The 25680-nt window shown below is 43.7% G+C and overlaps 1 protein-coding gene across 5 annotated transcripts in view; it reads left to right on the plus strand.

The window, feature by feature from the left end:
• Cltcl1 (clathrin, heavy chain-like 1) overlaps positions 1-25680 on the plus strand; it is a 115440-nt gene that overhangs the window by 84406 nt on the left and 5354 nt on the right. For all 5 annotated transcript variants that reach the window (XM_013517955.1, XM_005391782.2, XM_005391784.2 and 2 more), the window contains 11 exons: positions 2310-2455; positions 10922-11105; positions 11598-11790; positions 12421-12578; positions 15440-15604; positions 17092-17199; positions 19111-19278; positions 19361-19510; positions 23376-23507; positions 23865-23975; positions 24182-24352. In XM_013517955.1, the coding sequence (XP_013373409.1) occupies positions 2310-2455; positions 10922-11105; positions 11598-11790; positions 12421-12578; positions 15440-15604; positions 17092-17199; positions 19111-19278; positions 19361-19510; positions 23376-23507; positions 23865-23975; positions 24182-24352 (1686 nt within the window). The remainder of the gene's footprint in view (positions 1-2309; positions 2456-10921; positions 11106-11597; positions 11791-12420; positions 12579-15439; positions 15605-17091; positions 17200-19110; positions 19279-19360; positions 19511-23375; positions 23508-23864; positions 23976-24181; positions 24353-25680) is intronic.

The raw sequence follows: 25680 nt of genomic DNA on the forward strand, positions 1-25680 counted from the left end.
AAACAGAAAGTAGAAGGGTGTACACTTAAAACAACCTGTGTATGCATTATGATTTATTTTTCTTTTGAGATAGGGTCTCACTATATAGTTTAGGCTGGCCTTGAGCTCATTATATAGCTCAGGTTGGCTTCACATGCATGGCAGTCCTCCTGTCTAAGCCTTCCAAGTGCTGGGATTGTAGGTGTGAGCTACCATGCCTGGCTGGTTTTTGAGACAGGGTCTCAGTGTGTTGCCCAAGCTGGTCTTAAACTTTTAGGGTCAAGTCCACCCTGGAGTATGTAGCAAGACTCTCTCAAAACAAACAAAAAACCAAAATCAAACTTCCAGGCTCAAGAGCTCTCCTGCCCCAGGCTCCCAAGTAGCTGTGACTAGTACACGCCACCACAACTGGCTCTGTATCTATTTGTTTAAACTGCTCTAAAGATAAATAAAGTAATAAACTGCTCAAAGGTTTCACTTGTTTTGTTTTTTGCTTTTTGTTTCTTTGGTTTTGGTTTTGGTTTTTTGAGACAGTCTTACTGTGTAGATCAGGCTGGCCTTGAACTTGTGATGATAGTCCTACCTCAGCCTCCTGAGTGCTGTGATTATAAGGGTATACCACCATGCCTAGATCTAAGGTTTTTTGTTTTGTTTTGTTTTGGGAGTAGGGAATCAAACTCAGGACCTCATGCTTGCCAGGCAGGTGCTGTGCAACTGAGCTATATCCCCAGCCCTCTAAGGCTTTTAAGAACTGATAGTTTATTGTTGGATTACCAGAAAGCGCATCTCCTCCTGTAGGTGTACCTGGGGTGCTGTGCCATGGTACTCCTTTTCCTATTTATCCTTTCTAGTTGTTCAGCTGCTGTGATGGTTCCTTCTTACTAATTCCGTGACATGCTTGTCTTGATTATTATAAGCTGCACCAAGGTGGAACTTTTGCATCTCATGCTGCCATTGAATACACAGAGGCCACCTGAAAGGTGGACCGTACTGCTTTGATCTTGGACCCTTTCAGGCCCCTCAAGACCCAAAGTGAAGGCTTTATGCAGGAGTATGTGCCTGTATTCCTAGCACTCATGGGGTTGAGGCAGGAAGATTACAAGTTTAAAGCCAGCCCGGGATCCATAGTGAGACCTTATCTCAAAACATAAAATACTCAAGGTGAAAATCTGTGGTCAGAAGTATATGTCAGCTGTGAGATGTCCTCAGCTGTTTGTTCTTCCTCATTAAGATACTGCCATTACTCACCTCTAAGGAACACCAGAAATGGCAAAAGCGATAGACCGCCCCCCAAAGCCACAGAAGGCCCCTCATGCAGTGCACAAGTAGAATAGTGCTGGTCTTCTGACCAGCTGTTAACTGAGATAGCTCCTTCTTGGAAAACTGTCATTTTACCTTACCTGTTTTGGTAGATGAATCACCTGTAATTGGATGGTGGGAAGCACGGCTAGTCTTTTGTGGGTCTTCCCTTCTGAGGGTGGTTGTCAGTGTTGTCTGGTAGAAAGGCCTCCTATCTCTGGTTGCACTTGACACCCCCCTGGAAGTGGCTTGCACCGAAGCAGTTTCAGTGCCTTCTGCTGGCAAGGCACTGCTGGAAGGCCATGTTTGTCATGAATGGTGATTTCACAGAACAAGATAACAGTAAACTTACATTTCACATCCCTATTTTGTGTACCGTATTATTTGTCCTAACGTACAGTAGATAATATGATCACTGGAGCAGATAGTAGTGTCTATAGCCATTTGTTTTGTTTTGCTTTTTGTTTTAGACAGGGTCTTGCTCTGTAGCTCAGGCTAGCCTCAAACTTGGAGTGACACCACCCAGCTTGTAGCTCTTTTGATGTGAGGGGGAAAACTGATTATCAAAATGGAACAAACAGAATTCACTGAGATTGACTCTAAGTTGCCCTTCCTACCTTGAGGCAGTCTCCCATGTTCTCTTGTCTGCTCCACAATGCCTTGGAGGAATCATCTCCCCTTCTGCTTAGCTCCAAAGATACAGTCCTTTTTTTTTTCTTTTTTGGCAGTATTGGGAATCAAACCCAGGACCTCATACATGCTAGGCAAGCATTCTACCACTGAACTTTACCCCTAGTCCAAAGATAGTCTTGAGTTAGCTTTAATCAGGTTCTTTTATTTATTTATTTATTTATTTATTTATTTATTTATTTATTTATTTAGGTAGGTAGGTCGGTAGGTAGGTAAGTAGGTAAGTAGGTAGGTAGATACCGGGAATCAAACCCACAACCTTGTGCTTGCCAGGTAGGCACTGTGCCGTTGAGCTATATCTCAACCCTAATCAGGTTCTTTTAAATGCTTCTTAAACCCAGGTTGTACAGACAGCATTGTCAGAAACACAGGATCCCGAAGAGGTTTCAGTCACTGTCAAAGCCTTTATGACAGCTGACTTGCCTAATGAACTAATTGAGCTACTAGAGAAGATTGTTCTGGATAACTCTGTCTTCAGCGAGCACAGGTAAGGGTGTGCTGGGGCGGCAGTGGCTGTGGTTAGATTCAGACAGCTGCTTGATGTTCACTCTCCAGGATATCTTGTCTTCCCTCACCCACCTGGTGTGCCCCAGGCTTCTTACTACCTTTGGTGTATTCAGTCCAACTTTCCCTTCTTGTATTTAAATCCCACTATCTCTTAGAGCCCAGCCAAAATTTTACTTTTCCAGAAGACTATTCTTCTTATTGTTCTGGCCTGTACTACTCTGGAACCACAAGGCTCAGAGGAGGAGAGCTGTATGTGTTAAATGCTTGAAATCAGAGTGAACCAAGAAAGAAGCAGCAGGAAAGAAGTACCAGGAGATCCAGAACTGGGTACATAAATAGCAGAGACTTGGTGGAAATAGGACATAGAAACCAAGTGTGGGAACCATACTGGCTGGCAGAAGCAGCAGCAAGATAAATGTCTTAGGGTCAGAGAGTGTGTTTCACCATGGTGTTAGCTAACATGTTGCCACTTCAGAGTTCATCAACAGAGTTCCAGGCATGATGGCACACACTATAATCCCAGCACTCAGGAGGCTGAGGCAAGAGGATTGCCACGAGTTCAGGCCAGCCTAGGCTACATAGTGAGTGCCTGAACTACATAGCAAGACCCTATCTCAAAAAAAAAACCTCATCGTCATAGAAGCTGTACCAGGTTAAAGTGTATTAACAGCGGGCTGGGGATTTAGCTCAGCGGCACAGCACCTGCTTGGCAAGCACAAGGTCGTGAGTTCAATTCTCAGTACCAGGAAAAAAAAAAAAGGTGTATTAATATCGTAAATCCTGCTGTACAGATTTAATTCTAAGATTTATTTCATAAATCAGAAAGGTTTTTGAAGGTTGTAGTACTGCAGAAGGGGGGGTTGCTTTTAAATCTGCAGATGCTGCATTGGTGAATTATAGGATATGTGATCATTATGTATTTTAGTAGAGTTATAAGCTTTACTAAGCTTATTAGTAAATAGGGTGTCTGAGGTGGCTAGAGTGTTCTGCCTTGCGGTCTGACTTAGCTCTTTTGATAGACATTAGCTTATGTGTACTTCCAGTCACGTACAGGTAGGTGGCTCTGACTGTGCTGCCTCTTGAACACTGCTGCTTCTACACACAGGAGGCCTTTGGAGTTCTTGCTCTTTTCTTTCAGTGACTGTTGCACCAGACATAGTTTCATGTGTAGGTAAAAATGATCTGGACTGACAGTAGGACAGACTAGATGCTTGGAAACCCAGATAGATCCTCTCACTGGAAAAATCTAAATTTTGAATAAATTATAAATTATCTTTTAAAATGAAGCAGTGAGCTAGCAACTAAGTCTGAGAATAAAAAATAATATGGAGAGGAACTTATGGAACAGTTTGACTACTGCCAGATCCTGTTGAACCTGGGCTGTGGTTCTCCTCTAAAGGTCAAGGAAACAAACACTGAGGGCCTGCAAAAGGTGTAATATGTAGTAAGAAACCCCTCTTTACATTACCCCTCCTTACATTAGATGGGTATGGAGCTCTCGTTCCAATTAAGTGATTATAAGATATGAGTGGGATAGAGAACCAAAACCATGAATATGCCTTTTACAAAACATATCTAAAACATAAGATTTATGAGAAGTTCAAAATAAAAGAATTTAAAAAGCAAATGCCATACTTAAAAATGCTGGTGTACTTACACGAGTATCGGAAAATAGACTTTAAGATAAAAAGCATTATTGAATAGAAAACCAAGTACATAATGATGAAAGGTTCCGTCATTAAGGAGATAATTCTAAACTTAGATATACCTAATAATGTAGCCTCAAAATATATAAGGAAAAAGTTAACCACAAGGAGACTGGCAGGCCATTCATGGTGGCACACCTGTAATCCCAGCACTCGGGAGGCTGAGGCAGGAGAATCGTTGCGAGTTTGAGACCAGCCTGGGCAACAAAGTGAGTTCAAGGTCAGCCTGAACTGCAGAGCAAGACACTGTCTCATAAAGACAAAAAAAAAAGATGAAGGAGACTGGCAGATTCATATTAGACAATTTTAGCACACCTCTCCAAATAATTGATAGAGCAGTTAATTTTTTAAAAACAATAAATATATTTAAAAGTATATATAAAAAGACAGTAGTAAAGATGTTTTAAAAGGAAGCATAACTGTTGACAGTTAATTGCATTGTAGTCTTGCTTCAATAAATTTGCATATCATGTATTCACTATGTATGAATTTTTTTTTCTAGCCTAGGCTGGCCTTGAACTCCAAGTGATCCTCCTGCCTCAGCCTCCCAAGTTCTGGGATTAGACAAAGAGATTTTAAAACAAAAAATAAAAGGCCAAAAGTAGTCAAGATTCTACAAAAAATGAATATTAAACTACTTAAAGGGTTGAAGTGGGTATTTGGGTCTAAGATATTCACTCTAATGTAGAATTACTATAAAATTAAAATAGGACATGACAGTTTTAGCAGAATAAAGATTCCTAGCTGGGAGTATTGGTGCATGTGTGTAATCCCAGCACTTGGGAGGCTGAGGTAGGAGGATCACTGTGAGTTCAAGGCCAGCCTGGTCCATGTAAGTGAGTTCAAGGCCAGCCTGCATTACATGTCTAGACCCTGTCTCAAACCACCCCCCATAAAAGATCCCTATATATTCTATATATATAAAAATTCATAACACAGTGACTTTTCAATAAATGGAATTTTATTTTTTTCTTTTTGAGACAGGGACTCACTATGCATTTCAGACTGGCCTTGAGCTCACTTTGTAGCCCAGGCTGGTCTCGAACTTGCAATAAGCCTCCTGCCTCAGCCTCCCAAGTGCTGGGACTACAGGCGTGCACCACCACACCCAGCAATAAATGGAAAATCAACCTTATTATAAATTGGGCGTCTCTTAAACTATGAAAAGATTTAAGGATAAATGCCAAAACTATATTATTATATTTTATATTTAGAAGAATATAAATGACCTAATAAGTTCTTCAGCCAGTAACAAAAAATAAACAAATCTTTAGTGAAAAACCCAGTAAGACTATGTTAAAGTTAAGAACTTTATCACAAAGAAACTGAGAAAAAGAAAAGCGACAAATAGGGGGCAGATATTTGCAACATAATTAACAAAAGATTGGTATGGAAAGGATGTATTAATGAAAGAAAAACATAGCCCAGTTTAAAAAAAGAAAAAAGCAGAGCACGAGAATTAAGCCCTTTAGTGAGAGGAAAGGCAGCTTACGAATCTAAGGCAAGAACTCACTCTCATCAGGCACAAAGGAGGTACAGAGGGAGCCACCATGTGCCTGCTCCTCCTGGTCTCTCTGCTCTTACAGAACAACAGGAAGTGGCTCTCTCGGTCAGTGCTGCTGAGGGTGTGGAGTAGCCTCTGAGTGCCCCTGCTGGGAGTGCCCATTATACTTTGAAAACAGTTTGGTGCCAGAAGACAAATTTCTTCCTCTGATTATGAACTCTAGAGGAACTCAGCTGGTGCATATTAGCACACATACAAAGTGCTCAAAGTAATATGGTTTCCAATAACAAAAATCTAAGAATATCCTAGGTAGCCATCAATCAATAGATTGTGATATAGTCCTACTATAGAACATGAGACAACAGGGCCGGGGATATAGCTCAGTGGCACAAGCACCTGCCTGGCAAGCACAAGGTTCTGAGTTTGATTTCCGGTACCAAAAAAAAAAGAATATTAGACAACATTGGAAATTTCCATTTTTTAAACCGCAGCTGGGTCTCTGTATATACCTCAGACTTACCTCAGACTCGTGAGCCTCCTACCTCAGCCTCTCAAGTCTGTCTGTCCATTTGTCCTTTCTTCCATCCTTCTGTCCTTTCTTTTTTTTTTTTTTTAATACAGTACTTGGGGATTGAACCTACACTGAGATATTTCCTCAGCTCTTTTTTATTTTCTTTTTATTTTGAGACAGGGTCTCACTAAGTGCCCAGGTTGGCATGCACCATCACATCTGGCTTTTTTTTTTCTTTAAAAATTGCCATATAGTAAAATTGACCTTGAATGAATACTTATATAGATTTGTATTACCATTACAATCAGGATACAGAATAGTTTTATTACCCCATAACATGCACTTTTGCTGGCCACCTACACCTCCTGCCAGCCCCTAACACCTGGCATCCACTCTTCCAGTCCAGTTTCACCTTCTCCAGAACATTGTGTTAATGGAATCATACAGTGTGTGCTCTTAAAACTGGCTTCTTTCACTCAGCATGATGCCTTGGAGATTCATCCAAGTCACTGTGTGCATCAGTAGTTTTCTCTTTTTTATTGCTAAATGGTATTGTTTGTATAAATGTATTACATTTGTTTACTTACCCTTTGAAAGACATTTGGAGAGACCGGAAGGAAAGCAAGGAAGGAAGGGAGAGGAGAAGGGCTGGGCATGGTGGTGCATACCTGTAATCCCAGCAATGGTGAAGCTGAGGCAGGAGGATCACTGAGTTCGAGGCCAGCCTGGCTATGTAATGAGTTCAAAGACAGTTGAAACTACAAAGCAAGACCCTGTCTCGAAAAATAAATAAATAAATAAATAAATAAATAAATAAATAAATAAGGGAAGGACAGAAGGACAGAGATTTGAGTTATTTTCAGTTTAGGGTAAATATGAATACAGATGCTTATAAACATTTTTGTCCAGGTTTTTGTTTGAACAAACGCAGTAATTATTGGATCGTACAGTGCGTGTGTCAGACTTTTTAAGAAACTGCCAAACTATTGCTTTCCAGAATGGCTGTATCGTTTTGCATTCCCAGCAGTGTGTGAGTGTTCCAGTTCTCCTGCATCCTCACCTGTGCTTGGCATTATTGGTACTTTTTTATATAATTTAGTTTATTGGTACATTTTAGGTATGCATAATGATCATATTCATCACAGGGAATTTGTACCTGTACATGATATATTTTGATTTCTCTATTTTTGTTTATGGCTTTTTTGAGACAGGGTCTCATTATGAAATTCAGGCTGGCCTTGAGCTCACTTTGTAGCCCAGGCTGGTCTCAAACTCGCGAGGATCCTCCTGCCTCAGCCTCCTTAGTGCTAGGATTACAGATGCAGCAATTTCTGTTTTTCCCAATCGCTTCTCCTCCCTTCAACCCATCCTCTCCTCCCTATTTACAAAGCTTTGTTTCCATTTTATCCCTCTTTTTTAATTAGTTTTTTTCCTTTTCCCTTCCTTCCTTCTTTTTCCCCTTCCCCAATCCTAGTTCTTCTTTCCTTTGAACAATTTCTTCTCATTTCAAAATATTTATTGTACATTTTGGTCCTTATTTACATTTCAGTTTCTCACATGAGGGAGACAGTGTGATGTGTACACATTGTCTGATTTATTTCACTTGAGTATGGTCTCAGATTGCATTCATTTACCTAGAAATGCCTCAAATTTATCCTTCTTTATGGCTGAGTAATACTCCATTATATATTTTTAAAAACACATCTTTTTTGTCTCCTCAGTTCATGACATTTAGGTTGTTTCCACTTACCGGTATTTTTTATTTTAGTCATCCTAATAAATATATAGTGATTTTAACTTGCATTTCCCAAGTGGCTAGTGATATTGAATAGTTTTTATATGCTTATTTGCTATCCATGTATCCTCCTCAATAAAGTATCATTTTAAATATTTTGCCTTGTTTTTTAGTTGGGTTGTTTGTTTATTGTTCAGTTTTGATAGTTCCAACTCCTTTGTTATAAATGTGGCTTGCATATAGTTTTCTCATTCAATAGGTACTCTTTGTATTCTCTTAGTGTCATTCACAGAACAAAAGTTTTAGTATTTGTTTTATAGTCTAAGTAGACCTCAAACTCACAATCCTCCTGCCTTCATCTTCCAAGTGCTGGGATTATAGATGGGGGACCACCATGGCCAGTTTAAAATTGTAATTTTGAAAAAGTCCATTTCATAAATTTTCTTTATGAAGTGTGCTTTGATGTTAAGAACTCTTCCGAATCCTAGGTCATAAAGTTTCCTCATATGTTTCATTCGAAAGTTTTATAGCTTCTAATTTAAATCTATGATCCTGTGTTTGTGGAGGTATGAAGTTTAGGGTGAAGTTTATCTTTATTTCATCTGGCATTAGTTCTTATAAATACTGTCCTTTCTTTATCAAAACTCAGTTGGCCAGGTAGTATGTATGATACTTTCAACTTCATTATTCTTCAAAAAAATGTTACCTGGTCTAGTTGCTTTGTTTTTTATATACATCTTAGAAATAACTCACCTCTCCTATAAGAAAATTTGCTGAGATTTTGCTTGGAATTACCTGAAGTCTATAGAGCAGTTTAGAGAAAATTGGTGTCTTTTGCTACATTAAGTATATAAAGGTGATATAGATCATGTGCATATTTTATTAGATTTGTACCTAACATTTTTGCAGCTACTGTAAGTAGTTATATTTCTTTAATTTACAATTATACATTGCTGAATGTTATTTTTATATAGAAATACCATTGATTTTTTTATGTTGACCTTGTATTCTACAACCTTGATAAACTTATTTATTGGTCCAAGAGTTTTTGTTTTTTGTGTTGTGTTTTGGTAGATTCTGAGTTTTTTTTTTTCCTTTGGGGGTTCTTGTTTGTTTTGTTTTGCAATGTTCTCCCTGAGCTGCTGACCCTGAACTCCTGGGCTCACACAATCCTCCTGCCTCAGCCTTCTGAGTAGCTGGGACTGTAAATGGTGCCTTGCTTTGTGAGGTTTTTTTTTTTTTTTCTCCTCAGTCATGTTGCCTGCAAATTTGGTAAGAATGGACATCATCGTCTCATCTATGATGATAGTGGAAAACATCTGGCCTCCCACCATTACTTACATTAGCTCCGGGGAGGGAGGGGTTTGCCCAGAACCTTCACAGTGAGTTACTTTCCCACCCTATCCCCTATTTGTTTGCTCATTCTGCCTAAAGTTGCATTATCACTTCAATTCAGTGCAAAACAACTGGGCACTAAGTATTTCTTGGATGAATGAATTAACAGAGACAAGAGCCATTGTAAGGGGAAGGTGGTTGTGGTGGGGGTCCCAGACAGAAAAGACATAAGCTAACAAAGGCATAAAAAAGGGCAGACTGTGACTTAGTCACAGACTTAGTCTTTGGACCAAAGACTAAGAAAGTGGTGGGGAGTAGAGAGGACACTAGCAAAGAAGGTAAAGGAAAGACCCAACCAACTGGGAGGAGCAGAGAGAAGCAAAACATCCAAAAGAAGCACTGGATGACCTGAGTGTAGGATCCTTTTGAGGTAGGATCTCACAAATTCTGAATTTCCAGGCTGGGCTTAAACCTGTTATCCTGCCTCCACTTCCCAGAGTGCTAGGGTTACAGGCATGGACCATGACCAGCCAGCTGTGGGTTTTTGATCGATGTACCTCATCAGATTCAGGAAGTTCCCTTCTATTGCTGGTTGAGAGTTTTAATCATTAATAGGTATTGGATCACCATATGCGTTTTCTGAATCATTTGGTAATGATCATGGTATTTCTCTTTTAGGTTCTTGATATATGGTACATTACCTTTATGTGTATGGTACTGGAGACTGAACCCAGGGCTTTTGCAATGAGCACAATTATAGTACTTTTGATATTTTTAATTTTGAGACAGGCTCTCACTAAGTTGTGCGGGCTGGGCTTCAGCTTATGATCCTCCTGCCTCAACCTCCAAGAGTGCTAGAATTATAGGCATACATCATCACACCTGGCTAATTTTTTATTTTTTAATAAAAGAATAATTTTACAGTACAGTCTAGTATGATTGAAGAAAAGGAAAGTTCAAAAACATGTTAATCAGAAACTGATTTCTGGACAGATTCAAGCTGTGATACCCTATGGGGTTATTGGGTTTTTTCTTTTATCTTTTTCTTTTGTGTTCTAGATTCTTTTTTTTTTCTCATTGAGATGTTTAGTAACATTAAATTTAAAATATAGTCTTAAATAAAGTTTGAACTTACCTGTAAAAAAAAATGTTAAACTACCTATATTCCTTGGGAGTATAGCTTATGTGGCAAAACTATAAAGAACTGAAGGGTACCTCTCTGAGTTGGGCTACTGGGAAGCCAGAGCAGCCTTCCCTGTAACTGGCCATGTTCTGATTCTCTTAGCAGTACTTCCCCAAGACTTTGCCATACTGTTTCTCTTTAGGATGCAAATATATTACAAATCCTATGTTCTGTCTGCTTATCAGTCATGTATATGTACGTTCATTACCTCTTCTCACACCTAAAGGTAATTAATTACCTTTAGTACTTTGGGAGGCTGAGGCAAGCAGACTAGGCAATTTAGTGACTTAATAAGATCCTGTCTCAAAATAAAAAATAAGAAGGGCAGAGGATGTAACTCAGTTTAGGGGCTATGTTCCATTCCCAGTCCCTCCAAAAAAAAAAAAGTGTGTCTTGGGCTGCCTGACCTGCCAAAGAGTTCTTTGTGCCACGTTCATTCCTAGACATCATGATGATCACCCCATCTCCACAGGAACCTCCAGAATCTGCTGATCCTGACTGCTATCAAGGCAGATCACACACGGGTCATGGAGTACATCAGCCGCCTGGACAACTACGATGCCCCTGACATTGCGAGCATTGCCATCAGCAGTGCACTGTATGAGGAGGCCTTCGCCATCTTCCGCAAGTTTGATGTCAATGCCTCAGCGATCCAGGTGGGTGTGACAGGCAGTCTTGTTGGGCCCTCGCATCCTGTGCTGCACTGCACATGCCCCCTGGAGGCCTTTGTCATCACTAAGGGTGTCAGACACTCAGGTCATCCAGTGCATCTTCTTTTGGATGCTTTGCATCTCTCTGCTCCTCCCAGTTGGTTGGGTCCTTCCTTTACCTTCTCTGCTAGGGTCCTTTCTACACTCCACCACTTTCTTAGTCTTTGGTACCTGACACTAGATTCACAGTCTGCCGTTTCTTTATGCCTTTGTTAGCTTATGTCTTTTCTGTCTGGGACCCCCACCACAATCACCTTCCTCTTATAACAGCTCTTGCTTCTGTTAATTTATTCATCCATGAAATACTTAATGCCCAGTTTCTTTGCACTGAATTGAAGTGATCATGTGACTTTAGGCAGAATGAGCAACCAAATAAAACATTTGCTCCTTGGAGCTGACTAGGTATTGTGAACAATTCAAGTCCTTCTCTGACCCTAGGTCCTGATTGAGCACATTGGAAACCTGGATCGAGCATATGAGTTTGCTGAGAGGTGCAGTGAGCCTGCTGTGTGGAGTCAGCTGGCCCGAGCCCAACTCAAAAAGGACTTGGTAAAGGAAGCCATTGACTCCTACATCAGGGCAGATGACCCTGCCTCTTACCTGGAGGTGGTTCAGGCAGCCAATAAGAACAGTAAGTGAATACCCTCTCCAGGGCCCTGCTGCTCACTGGTGTGATACATGGCCAAGGCAAGATGTTGGAGAGATTCTCAGGAATCTCAGTGTATTTTATATCCAGAGAAATCACAGAAAACAGAAAGTAAAAGTTTTCCAAGGGTCTGAGATAAATATTACTCTGTTAATGGTACTAGCTTTTCAGTCCAGTTGACTGTTGCCCTTTTTTATAAGATCAGGCAGTTTGGAGACACAGATAATTACAATTGTAATAACTCTAAGGTCAGTGACTCATTCCCAGGTTCCTGGGGATATTCTTCTGGTGTATCTAGTTGATTGTAGCATTGTTCTTTCCAAGGGCTAGAATAAGCACCCCAATGCCTGGTGAAGGCTTTGCTTGGGGATGAACAGACTCCTGTCCCCAGGAGTGACTCACATGTGGCCCTGCCATTTCCCCTTCTCCTTCCTTGGATAGAACTTCGTTTACTGGGAAAAACCAAGACCTTGTAGGCTTTTCCCGGAGCCTGCGCTGCCATGAGGCATGACCGGGATGATAAACACATCTGGCTGAGGACAGAACAGAAGGAATTGAGCTCCCGTTTAAAATGATCATCTCTGGGCTAACTTGTCTTTGTTTTTTTGCCTTTAGACAACTGGGAGGATCTAGTGAAATATCTGCAAATGGCCCGGAGAAAGGGCCATGAGTCCTGCATAGAAACTGAACTTATTTTTGCGTTGGCTAAAACCAGCCGTCTATCTGAGCTAGAAGATTATATTAATGGGCCCAACAATGCCAACCTCCAGCAGGTAGGCTTTGTCCCCTTGGAATAGGAACTGCTGCAGTCATAGTTAGGCGAGGAATCCTCCTTAGAATGATACAAATTCATGATGGTGAGAAACAAGCCATGCACAAAATTACATAACTTTTGCTATCATTGATGGAAATTAAACCCTGTGGAATTTGACTATGCCACTGGTTGTGCACATCAGAATGCGCCCCCCCTTGTGAGGCATGGTGGTATGTGCCTATAATCCTAACAGTCAGGAGGCTGAGGCAGGAAGATTGCTATGAGTTAGAGATCAGCCTGAGCTACATAGTAAGACCCTGCCTCAAAAAAAACCAGGCCCTCCTAGAGAAGATGTTAGGACTTAATATGCAGGTGTTCTTCTTACCACAAGAAAACCAAATGAACTGGCCAACTCATATTTAATAATCTAGACACATGAAAGATATATGTTGAAAATTAGTAACCCTCCCATATACCCATGCTAACCAGATAAAATAATGGAGAAAAAAGCATTCCTTTTTAAATGGAAATAAAACAAAAATGTTTAAATAAACCCTAACCAAAGATAATACTAAATGAAAGAAAGATCTGATTAATAATAAAGCCTCCCATGCAAACATCATCCCCTGCAAAAAGAGAGAGAGAGAAGATGGGATAATGAAAATATGTTCTAACTGTACAGTAGTACAAATGTGCTAGCCTTCAAAGAGGGCACAGAGTGAAATAAATAACACAAAAGTGGGTTTTAAATTTTATTTCACTTGATCTCAGCCAAAAGGCCAAGAAGTGATTGAATTTTTATTTCAAAATAAGTTCCAGTTGTTGAAAAATAGGTTAGCATTTTGAAAGGGATGAAAAATTCATCATATAATTCTCTAATCAAAATAAAATTCCAGATAAAATAATTAAAGGTAAAAACGGAGTGTATTTCTTTAATAAAAAAAAATTTTAAATAGTTGAAGTTGGTACAGCCATGTGTTAGATTTTGTTTGTTTGTTTGTTTGTTTTTGCTTATTTCTTTTTGTTTTTGTTTTTGGTACTGGGGATCAAACTCAGGACGTTGCGCTTGTCAGACAGGCACTTGTGCCGCTGAGCTATATCCCTGGCCCCTAGATTTGTTTTTTGTTTTTGTTTTTGTTTTTGTCTTTTGTCTTTTTGAGACAGGGTCTTGCTATGCAGTTCAGGCTGGCCTTGAGCTCACTTTGTAGCCCAGGATGGTCTCAACCTCACAATGATCCTCCTGTCTCAGCCTCCTGAGTGCTGGGATTACAGGCATGTACCACCACGTCCAGCCACCGGAACGGTTTTGTAAAGAGGGTGATATTGATAAAGGGCTGGGATCCTGACATGGAGCAGAATAAATCAGGGATCAAGTGTACCAGTGGAAGGGGCTGGGGATATAGCTCAGTGGCATAAATGCTTGCCTGGCAAGCCTGAGGTCATGAGTTCAATTCTTGGTACTGAAAAAAATAAAAATAAATAAAATAAATAAATTTTTTTTTTAAAAGTGTACCAGTTTAGTTGGTCTTGGTGGTGTGGGGAAGTGGATAGCCACAGTCTAGTACTATAGGACTGCTCTGGTGGTGTCTGTTTTCTCAGGAAATAGAAACCAGGTATTCCCCTTGAGAAACTACTGGAGGTGGGGGTTTTTTGTTTTGTTTTGAGACAGGGTCTCACTATGTAGTTCAGGCTGGCCATACTCACCATGTAATCCAGGCTAGCCTTGAACTCTCGGTGATCCTTCTTCCTCAGCCTCCTTAGTGCTAGGATTCCAGGCTTGCGCTACCATGCCCGGTCGTTGGAGGTTTGAGGAGAAAAGATACAAGGATGCTGGCCAGGAGAGGATATGGGTTAAGGAAGGGAGGACTGGTAGCATGGAAAGATTGTCTAAGGTTCGTGATCATGAATTCAGAGACTCGTCAGTACTTTGGGCGTCTGCTATCTGTGTGTAGCTCTACAAGCCCAGGTAGGGAGTATGCAAAGAATTAGCTCTGACAGGACCAAGACACAAAAGTGGGTTTTAAATTTTATTTCACTTGCTCTTAGCCAAAAGGCCAAGAAGCAATTGAATTTTTATTTCAAAATAAGTTCCAAAATAAGCAACCAAGACAGTTGAGGGTGAATACCAAGGGCCACACAGGTTGACTATAGCTGCCAACTAGGTAACTAGCGTGAGCTGGCACAGACAGAGTGGCAGGGGCAGTAAGGAGTAGGTGGAGTCACTCCGTTGGTGGAGTTGAGGTACCTGGGACAATGACAGCTGGACTGGAGCAGGGGCTGGGCACAGTCGGTAACTGTGGTAGAAGTTCGTGGGGTGGCAGGACTCTGACAAGGTTTAAGGTATGGCTATGGCAATGACTGGCTGCTACCATGGTCTGTGGTCCTTGGAGCAGGGCAGGTCAAAGAGATTGTCAGGGGGTGAGGAAGTGGCAGCGGGGTGATGCTGACCCAAGATTCACAGTCAGCAGGTTGTAGTGAGGAGAAAGGGGAACACCCAGGAGTAGCAAGGTGCACGCCTCCTCAGCCTGGCCAGAGGGTTCAGGTGCAGAAATGACAGGCAGGGCCTGAGAAGTGCTGGAATGAAGGAGCCCACAGGCAGAGACTGTCTGGAGTAGGGGGAGGGGAGGGGAGGGTGTCCATGGATGGGAGACTTGCTTTGCCTTCTGAGGACTCTGTGTGATTAGAAAAATGATCCTTCTGAAGGGTACAAATGTAGCTTAGTGATAGAGTTCTTACCTAGCATGCATGAGGCCCTGAGTTCTCTCCCCAGCATTACAATAAAAAGAAAAATAATGCTTCTTCTCAGCAGACAGAAAAATACCAGCGTAGAAAATCCTCATATATAAGACTGTCTCACCAGAACCCCCTACTTGTCCATAGGTTGGAGACCGCTGTTATGAAGAGGGCATGTATGAGGCTGCGAAGCTGCTGTACAGCAATGTTTCTAACTTTGCCCGCCTAGCTTCTACCTTGGTCCACCTGGGTGAGTATCAGGCAGCAGTGGACAGCAGCCGCAAGGCCAACAGCACCCAGACCTGGAAGGAGGTAAGCTGTAGAAAGTCTACTGGAGAGTGCTTTCTGACAGGCCTTCTGTCCTATCTTTCCTGTTGTACTCTGCATTCTTCTGCCGAACAACATGAGTTTAGTTGTGGACTTCTGGTTCAAGCAGGTATCTCAGTTCTTTGGGATGACTCAGAGAACCTCATAAGCTAGTATGTATGGTAGGAAGGAAAAGGCCCTGGACAACTCCGTGTCAGACATTCCCAGAAACTATCTTAATAGCATGGACTTTTCAGCATTGTAAGTCTTATCCCACCACTTTCTAAACATGTTGTCTGCCTAATAGCATAGTTACTATAAAGTGGCATTCTTGGTCTTTTGTGGCAAATTGGTAGAGTGGCTGTCACAAATCCGAATTGTCTGGACGTGCCCAAAATTTTGCAAAGAGATGAATCTCTGAAGCATCAATAAAAGATTCAAAACAAGATTCAAATCAATTTCATTGTTCAACACTAAGGCCTTGGTTAAATAGTATGTACATTTGGACTCTGTTCTCATGTTCAAAATGAATAGGCAGTCAGCCAGGCCTACTGGCACACACCTGTAAGCCCAGTACTTGGGAGCCTGAGGCAGGAAGATTGCCTCGTACATAGTGAGTTCAAGGCCAGCCTGAACTGCACAGTAAGACCTTGTAAATAAAAATAAAAAATAAATTAATTAAAAATAAAAAACCAAAATGAATGGGCAGTCACAAGAAAAGATGTTTCCAGTAACATGGGAGGCTGTGTTGTCAGGTGTGGTGTATAATAAAATCCATGGACTGTGTGAAAGTCGGAGGGGTGCTAGTGTATATGACACACTCAGAAATAATAGGCCAGAGGTTATCTCAAGTTGATGACAACTGGGTTATGTGATTGCTTATGTGCATGTTCTGCTTTGTCTACTTTGGGAACATGGGCTGTTTATAGAAGGTGAGGAAAGTAGGGAGACTGCAGCAAGCTCAGCTCTGTTTTTGGCCCAGAGTGGTCTAATGGACTCTTACAAGAATCTCAGCTCCTTGGCTTCTCTGCACAGGGGCATGCTTTGTTTTTCATACCTGTTACAATGCAGGAACATAAATGGTACAGTGCAGACAACAAGAGTACCATTTGGCATGCTCCTCCTATGTAAAATACGCTCAGATACACTATGTTCTGATATTTATTTTTGAGCTGTATTAAACCCATTTGAAACCCCAAACCTCAAATTCCAACATAACTCTTCAGTTACCTAAACCAACCTCCACATCTCAGGGCTTGGGAAGTAACACATATGTTTTCTTCTTTCCATGGTCTCAAACACCCCCTTGGCCTGCAAATCATGAATGTAATTTTTCTTCCAATCTTGGGCAGCTCTCACAGTAATCTACTTGTTTAGAACCCCCTGTTTGCTTATAAAGCCTCTTTGTCTGGTATTTCTGCATTCCTGGCTACATGCACTGCTGTGGAGCTGGGTCCTGTCTCAGGGACACTCACTCTGAGCCCCTTCCCTAGGTGTGCTTTGCCTGCGTGGATGGGCAAGAGTTCCACCTTGCACAGCTGTGTGGCCTTCACATCGTCATTCATGCAGATGAGCTGGAGGAGCTGATACATTATTACCAGGTGAGGAGCTCTGCTAGGAATGGAGATGATGAGTGATATCAACCCCCCAAATAAAGGGATGTTGCTACCTTAGTGCAGGACAGTCCCCAACAGCATTGCATTTACAGAGTGGCATGCATACTTATGCAAAGCGTCATGTCTGTGGGAAAGACTCCTTCCATGTGCAGCCAACTAGTTTATAAGTTAAATTCACAGTGTTTTGTTAGCTTCTCTGGGCCTCACACTGGCTGGTATTGGGCTTTTACAAAATCCTCTCTCTCCTCTTGTGTCTGGGCCTTCAAAACCTAAGTGGCTTATATAACAGGGACATCCCATAGAAAACTTCCTGACAATATGGGGAAAGTCATGACAGAGCCACTGTGTGCAGCCCATAGTATGTGTGAGGATCAGATGCCCTAAGGACAAGCACATCCAAGAGGGGATCCCAGGGGCATACACTTGGCATGCAGGGCACTGTTCACATTGTACCTAGGCTCTGAAGTAGAATGGCTGATACACATCATCCATGTGTTGAGAGTCCTCTACCTATGGGGTTCCTGAAGCTGTCCAGTCCCACCACGCTGAGTAAAATGTAGCATGGAGAGGGCGCCAGCTAGCTTAGGAGAAACAACAGAGAGAGAGCTGGGGGAGGGCTACAGAAAGCCAGGAGCAACTTGGGAACACATCTTTTTTGGGGTGATTTTGCTGCAGAGACTAGAAAAGTGGGATGGAGGCCAGGTGTGGTGGTGCACGCCTGTAGTCCCAGCACTCGGGAGGCTAAGGCAGGAGGATTGTTGCAAGTTGGAGGCCAGCCTGTACTACAAAGTGAGCTCAAGGCCAGCCTGAACTGCATAGCGAGACCCTGTCTCAAAAAGACAAAAAAAAGAAAGAAAGAAAGAAAGAAAAGTGGGGTGGTAATTGGGAGGTGACAGGGATCAAGATAAAAGGATCCTAGGCAGGATACTCAGAGGATGTTTTGTGCTTGCTTCTGCAGCGCATATACTCAGAGGATATTTTCTGAAGGCCATCTGTGGAGAGGGAAGTCACTAGAGCAGTGGCCTTAGTGGACAGCCAGTGGAGGCTGGAGCCACAGCTGGTGGGCTCCGGACAGGAGCACAGGCAGAGTGCCTTAGAGTGTACAGATGCGCAGGCAAGGATATCAGAATGAAGGCATGGAAGGTGTCTTGAGGTGGAAGAAGGGTGTGAGGTGATCCCTGCAGTGGGCCTGCTCCAGGTCTGTGGTCATAATGTACAGGGATACAGTGCAGTGGGTCGTGTTTCTCCAGGGCTCCAGCGTGGTTTTCAGTCTGTGACCAAGACCTGTTTTATCCAGGGAGCACGGCCGAGAGGAAGGTTCAGACCCATGGCCCCTGGGTCTGAATGCAAGCAGCTGGCCATCACAACTGGGGACGCAGTCACATGACAGGGGACAGTGGTTGCAATCTAAGTGGAGTTAGCTTTTTGGAGTCAAGGGTTCCAAAAGGAGTACACTGTAAAGACAGATTAAAACAAATTGTCCTCAGACCCTGTCACGCCTATTTTCTGTTTTCTGTTTTGCACATTTCTTTTCATAAAAATGGCAACATAAGCTGGGTATGGTATGTGAACACCTTTAATTCCTCAGGCTGAGGCAAGAGAGTTGGAGTTTGAGGCCAGCCTAGGCTACTTAGCAAGACCCTGTCTAAAAAAAATTTTTTTAAAACAACACCAGTTTGTATTTAAACTTGAGAATTGCAGTGTTATGGGCTATTTCTCCATTGACCCAACATGACCCAACTAGTCACTAAGTGAAATGGTGTAATTTTTAGTTCTGTATACTTCAGAACCATTCATAGGCACTGCACGGGCCTGTGCTTGCCCTGCCTTTGGTATGGTTCTGACTGCAGGGAAGTAAACAGTTCGTTTGCTATACATGTGGTGTTGGTCTACCAGGATCGTGGCTACTTTGAGGAGCTCATCTTCCTGCTGGAGGCAGCTCTGGGCCTAGAACGGGCCCACATGGGCATGTTCACGGAACTGGCTATCCTCTACTCCAAGTTCAAGCCACAAAAGATATCCGAGCACCTGGAGCTCTTCTGGTCCCGGGTCAACATCCCAAAGGTACCTGTGCCCTCCTCAAGATTCTGGCTGCCAAGTCCTCAGATGACACATGCCAGTTCCCACCTGTGTCCTCCCTGTTCAGGTGCTGAGGGCCGCAGAGCAGGCACACCTCTGGGCAGAGCTGGTGTTTCTGTACGACAAACATGAGGAGTATGATAATGCCATCCTTACCATGATGAGTCACCCTACTGAGGCCTGGAAAGAAAGTCAGTTCAAAGATGTCATTGCCAAGGTAAGCAGGGATGCAGAGCTCCAGTGTCTGCCTGCTGCTGCCAGGCTCCATTCTAGGTGTGGGGGACACGAAACTACCAGCTCTAGAGGAAGAGCACAGGAAATACCCATAGGAGGGACCAGCCTAGGGCTGCCCAGGAGTAGCCATCCTTCCTTTCGTCTCACTGGGCTCACTAGAACACTGAACTCTACTCACTGCCACAACAGGTTTTGGTGGCAGCATCAAGCAAGCCGTTGCTACTGTATATTTCTGGTCTGACAGTGTGCAGCCTCAGGACTTGCCCTTTGCTCAGTTCTGCATGCAAATTAGGAGGAGATGAAATTCTGTCATCAGTCCCCAGGCCTTTTGGGTGTCTTCATTTTGTTCTCCGTGTCTTGGGGAAATAATTGTCCCACCAACCTCTCCCCTCTGCAGTCTGCAGTGAAAAGAAAGAGTCCTGACTTCATCCAGTCCCACAGCTTTCCTGTCAGACCCAGGACTTTCTGGCAGTTACTGCCTTCCTCAGGCACCTTTTCCACGTGCAGCTGGTGCAGTGAGGGTGGGTGGTGGCTGGATACCAAGGGAGGTCTTTGGCCCCTGTGCCTCCTGGGAACTATCTGAAGGAAGAGTTGTCCTTCAAGTCAAGCACCGCACTTATAAGGTTCTTGATGGGGAACATCCACGTTACCTGACATGGCAGTATGGAAGTTGGAAGCCTCTGATGGGGCAGCTCACCGCAGGCAGATAGCACACTGCTGTGGCCCATTCCATGTAGGTAGGTCCAGATGCTGTATAATCCATACCTAGTCCATTCTATGGATACTTGTATCAGTCAGAGTTTTACTAGAGAAGCAGATGTAACACAACGTATACAAATGTATAAAAAATTACAAGATTGGCTTACGATGGTCAGCTACAGAGTTGGATAAGAAAGCGGGCAGAGGGTGTGTTGCACGCTGGTGACCAAAGGATTAAGTCCAAGGTCTGGAGTTCACTGCAGTGTCAGTGCAAGTCCAAATCAGGAGGCTGATGGGTCTGTGACGGAAGGCTGATGAGTCCATGCCAGAAGGCTGAAGGATCCAAGGTGGAAGCCGAAGAGTCTGCACTAGAAACCAGGAGACGACATCCAAGCTGAAGGCCAAGACTGGAGCTTCTCTAAAGAATGGAAGCCCCTCTGTTCTTCCTCATTTCCCTTTTATATCATCTGGGTGATGAGCCACCATAGGTGGGTCCTCTATACCCTAGGGTGTAGTATTGCTGAGCCAATTTAGTTAAGCTTATATGCAATTCTCAATTCTTTTTTTTTGGTACTGGGAATCGAACTCAGGACCTTGTGCTTGCTAGGCAGGCATTTGTACTGCTGAGCTATATCCCTGGCCCTAGTTAAGCTTCTAAACCTCTCAAGTTGACACAATCAGCCACTATAATCCATCCCTTGTCAAGTTGGCAACCAGACACATTTCTTTAAACCAATCTCTAGTGGCAGATTTGTGAAATTTATCATGTCTTAGTCTACTCAAATTTACATTAATTTAGCAATTACATATATACAATTCTTTTTGCACTCATTCCTGCACCAAATATGTAAAGGGTGACCAAAATTCAAGGTTAAAACACAATACTTTGAATAATTAACCTGATTACAAACATATATCTAAAAATGACATTAAAAACATATTAAAAGAACTATTATAATCACAGTCCTACCAGGCGTGGTGGCACACACCTGTAATCCTAGCACTCAGGAAGCTGAGGCAGGAGGATCATTGCAAGTTCAAGACCAGCCTGGGCTACAAAGTGAGCTCAAGGCCGGCCTGAACTGCATAGCAAGACCCCGTCTCAAAAAGACCAAAAAGAAAAAAATCACAGTCCTTATTTCCCATTAACATTTAACAAGGCAAGGCAAGACTAAAAAATGGATCTCCTGCAATTCAAATACATTCCTCAGGTAAAAGGCTTCAGTTCATATTTTTCATTGTCCTGTTTTTTTAACACCCACATTCTCTTTTTCAACCTGGCAACCCACAGTTCCACTACAGTCTCTTCTCTGGCCAAATGTAGACCTAGAGCCCATAACAATGCCCCCATGAGTCCAGCTGGAGGCCAGGAGCCTACGATAATGTCTCATGCAAGCCTGTTTCATCGATCTGCATTGGGAAGGCCCAGAGGTCAGTGGTGGAATCTAGGAAGTCTGTGCCAGCAGGATGAAGGATCTGTGCTAGCAGGCTGAGGGATCTGAACTGGAGCTAGGGAGCAACACTCAAAATAAGAACCAGAGCTACCCCAAAAAGTACCACAGCCATCCTAAGCAACAGTGAGGTCCTGAGCTCCTCCAATGATGAGGAAAGCCGAGTTCCCACAATGGCACTCCTTCCCAGTCTTCTGATCTGCACATCTCACTGGGCCCCACATCACTCCTGGATCACCTAAACCCAGCTTTAGAGGTTCCCACGGCATCCATCCCTGGCTCTTGGCATGGCTGTAGCAAGTCCCAGGCACATCCCAGTACCCATGTCTGTTCACATGAACACACGTCATGCTGGCCTGGGTCACTGCCTTCCAGAGGGCAAGAACCACCTTGCTACCCAAACAGCAGAGCTCTGTGCAGGCGCTGAACATCATGCTGCAGTCAGCAAGCCATCAAGTGACTTGTCAGTCAGCAAGAGAATGGCAGCAAGCCAATGGAGAAAGAGACAAGAGAATGAAGCCTGGCCAGACCTTGAAACCTGGGAGGACAGACCTTAGTGACATGGCATCCATCCAGAATGACCGGCCCTCTCCTGTGGGTACCCGTTGGTTTTAGCTCCTGTTGGGTTCATTAGGGTCTGAGTGTCACAGTGTTTGGCTTGAAAGCACTGGAGATGTAGTAGGATGCACTGCCAACATTCTTACAGAACAATGAAGGCTGGAATCATCTCCCTAAATAAAACATTGTGTTTGTTCGTTTCGATGTTTGAGTTTATTTTGGCTTATTACAGTTAATTTACTGAATAGCTAGAGCATCTGCTGCTGCTTGAACATCAGTCTTGTGTCAGATATTCGTGTAGCTGCTTGAATGAGGCAGGCAAGAAACAGGAATGTATCAAGTTAATAACCCTAGTTATTGCAGGTTGATCAGGCCCGCAATCTCCCAAACAAGTGGACAGCGAAGGCTTAAATAAATGAGACAATTGAAATGATTTTAGGGCTCCAGGAGGGGCCAACTCTCTTACAAAATTTTAGATTCTCTGGGTTCAGACCCATATTTATTATGTTTTCAAACAAAGGAGGAGGATACTGAAGAAAATGCAGGAATCCGGGCAGGACTTAGGAAACCCTTTATGGAATTCTCCAAGTAACACTTAACATTAATTTAGGAGAATTAAGTTAACTCCAAGAAGGCCTTCACTGCAGGAGTGAGATGCCTGCAGCTTTAGTCTGCTCTTAGTTAATTGGGGTTGGAACCAAAAGTCCTCAGCTGTGGCCTTGTCTTGTCCTTTGAGGCCTCCTGCCTTCACCCACCATTACAGGCCTCAGTCAGGACCAGTGACTCACAAGTAAACATGGAAAGCCAGTTGGTTAATATTAATCCTGCTCAGAGCTGCTACATAGTGGTCTCCATCAGGAATGCACAGGGTGGGCTGGGGGTTTAGCTCAGCAGCACAGTGCCTGCCTGGCAAGTGCGAGGCCCTGGGTTTGATTCCCAGTACGGGAAGAAAAAAAAAAAACTGTGGAAAAAAATACCACAGAAATGGGAGGGGATATATTGGGCCTTTCAGTTTTATGGAGTGTCAAGATAGTTCTCACTACCACGGTGCCATTTGAGCAAAAACCAGAAGGTGGCGTAGTGGAGCTGGGGTATCTGGAGGCAGGACAGAGACTGATCCTCAGCTTTGCCCCCTTCCAGGTAGCCAATGTGGAAATCTATTACAAAGCCCTACAGTTCTACTTGGATTACAAGCCTCTACTCATAAATGACCTACTGCTGGTGCTGTCTCCCCGGCTGGACCACACCAGGACAGTCAGCTTCTTTTCAAAGGTGAGTTGGCCAAAACCCCATGTCTGGAGAGAAGGGGTATCAGGCTAGCTCTGTTGAGGCCACTTGAAAGGTAGCACTTTCCCAAACAGGTTTTGAAATTTCCATGTTCAGTTTATCAGACTGCTTTAGGTTTCAAGTACAAATTTTTATTCCCATCCCTATCCACAAATTAAACAGTGTTGTCTGAGTACCCCAAGCCTTCCTCTTCGTATCAGTGTGTGGGCCTGTTGGTCCTAGTTGTCTAGAAGGTGCCCAGTGGCTCCTCGACTAAGCCATACCAACCTCCACCTCTCACTGGTGTGGCCTGGGCACTTCCTTCCCAGACCAAGTCCCTTGACCATTTTCCCAACTTGTCAGGCAGGCCAGCTACCCCTGGTGAAGCCTTACCTGCGGTCAGTCCAGAGCCACAACAACAAGAGTGTGAACGAGGCACTGAACCACTTGCTGACTGAGGAGGAGGATTATCAGGTAGGTATGGATAAGGCAGCCCAGATGCTGGTGGGGCCCTCTCTGTATCTGGCAGTCAGTTCCCACAGCAGGCTGCCTTGCACAGGAGGGTTTGTGGGCACCAGCAGACAGGCGGGCAGAAGTCTTTCTGTAATTCCTGGTGCCTACTGGCTGTGCAGACAAGCTGTCACAGTGCCAACTTCCTCACAGAAGGGCTGTCTTCCTAGGGCTTGAGGGCATCTATTGATGCCTATGACAACTTCGACAATGTCAGCCTGGCTCAGCAGCTGGAGAAGCACCAGCTGATCGAATTCAGGCGCATTGCAGCTTATCTGTACAAGGGCAACAACCGGTGGGCTCAGAGCGTGGAGCTGTGCAAGAAAGACCATCTCTACAAGGTTGGTGGCCCCGTACCCTTTTTCCTCTTGGCCCAGTCACCTTGCCGTGCTTCCTGATGCCTGGAGGGAGGTGCACTAGGGGAGCTCACACCCTTCCTTCTTCCTGATACCTGGCTCTTGAGTTTTATCAGGAGATCCTCAACATGGGTTAGAGGACTGATGTTAAGGAAGGACTGTTTTTAAAACATGGATTGAGAGTTGAGAGGGATCTGATTTGGATTGAACAGCTTTTAAAGAGTCGTGGAGTTGATTCTTTTCCATCAGGTACATGAGTTTTCTAAATTCAGTATGGCAGGAGGTTTGTTTTTGTTTGCTTTGCTTTGCTTTGCTCTGCTCTGCTCTGCTTTGGTCCTGCTCTGCTCTGCTCTGCTCTGCTCTGCTCTGCTCTGCTCTGCTCCTGCTCTGCTCCTGCTCCTGCTCCTGCTCTGCTCCTGCTCTTCTCTGCTCCTGCTCTGCTCTGCTCTGCTCCTGCTCTGCTCTGCTCCTGCTCCTTCTCTGCTCTGCTCTGCTCCTGCTCTGCTCTGCTCCTGCTCCTGCTCTGCTCCTGCTCCTGCTCTGCTCCTGCTCCTGCTCTGCTCCTGCTCCTGCTCCTGCTCCTGCTCCTGCTCCTGCTCCTGCTCCTGCTCCTGCTCCTGCTCTGCTCTGCTCCTGCTCTGCTCCTGCTCTGCTGTGCTTCTAGACAGGGTCTTACTATGTAGTTCAGGCTGGCCTTGAACATACTATGTAGCGCAGAATGGCCTCAAACTCATGTTGACCTTCCTGCCTCAACCTCCCGAGTGCAGGGATTATAGGCATGCACCATCATGCAGGCTCAGCAGCAGTTTTTTTCTTTTTAGTTTGAGACAGAGATCACTGTGTAGTTTAAACTGGGCTTGAGTTCACTATGTAGCCCTGCCTAGCCTCAAACTTGCTGCAATACATCTGCCTTAGCCTACTGAGTGCTGGGATTAAAGGTATGTACCACTACACCCAGTTATATTCCTATCAAGATTTATAGAATTTTAAAAACTAAATTAAAATTATATTCAAACCACTTGTTTCTGCCAGTGAGAAGTGGTTCAGCACCACTGTGAAATTTAATCTGGGAATCTGCTAGTCAGGTTGGGCTGCCCAGAGGAATTGCCATCCTCTGCTTGCCCTGATCTCCCACTGGGCCAAAGAGGAACTGCACATGTGGCCCTTGTGATACTGATGTAGTTGAGTGATTCACAAGGGCTCCAAGTGCTGGAAAACCCTGGCAGCCCTCCCAGCAGGTAGCAATCTTGACCTGCAGGTGTTACTCCTCAGAGTTGTCTGGGCGCCACTTGCCTATCATGGGAGTCTCACTC

This window comes from Chinchilla lanigera, unplaced genomic scaffold (assembly GCF_000276665.1).
Source record: "Chinchilla lanigera isolate Chin_1 unplaced genomic scaffold, ChiLan1.0 scaffold00041, whole genome shotgun sequence".
NCBI lineage: Eukaryota > Metazoa > Chordata > Mammalia > Rodentia > Chinchillidae > Chinchilla > Chinchilla lanigera.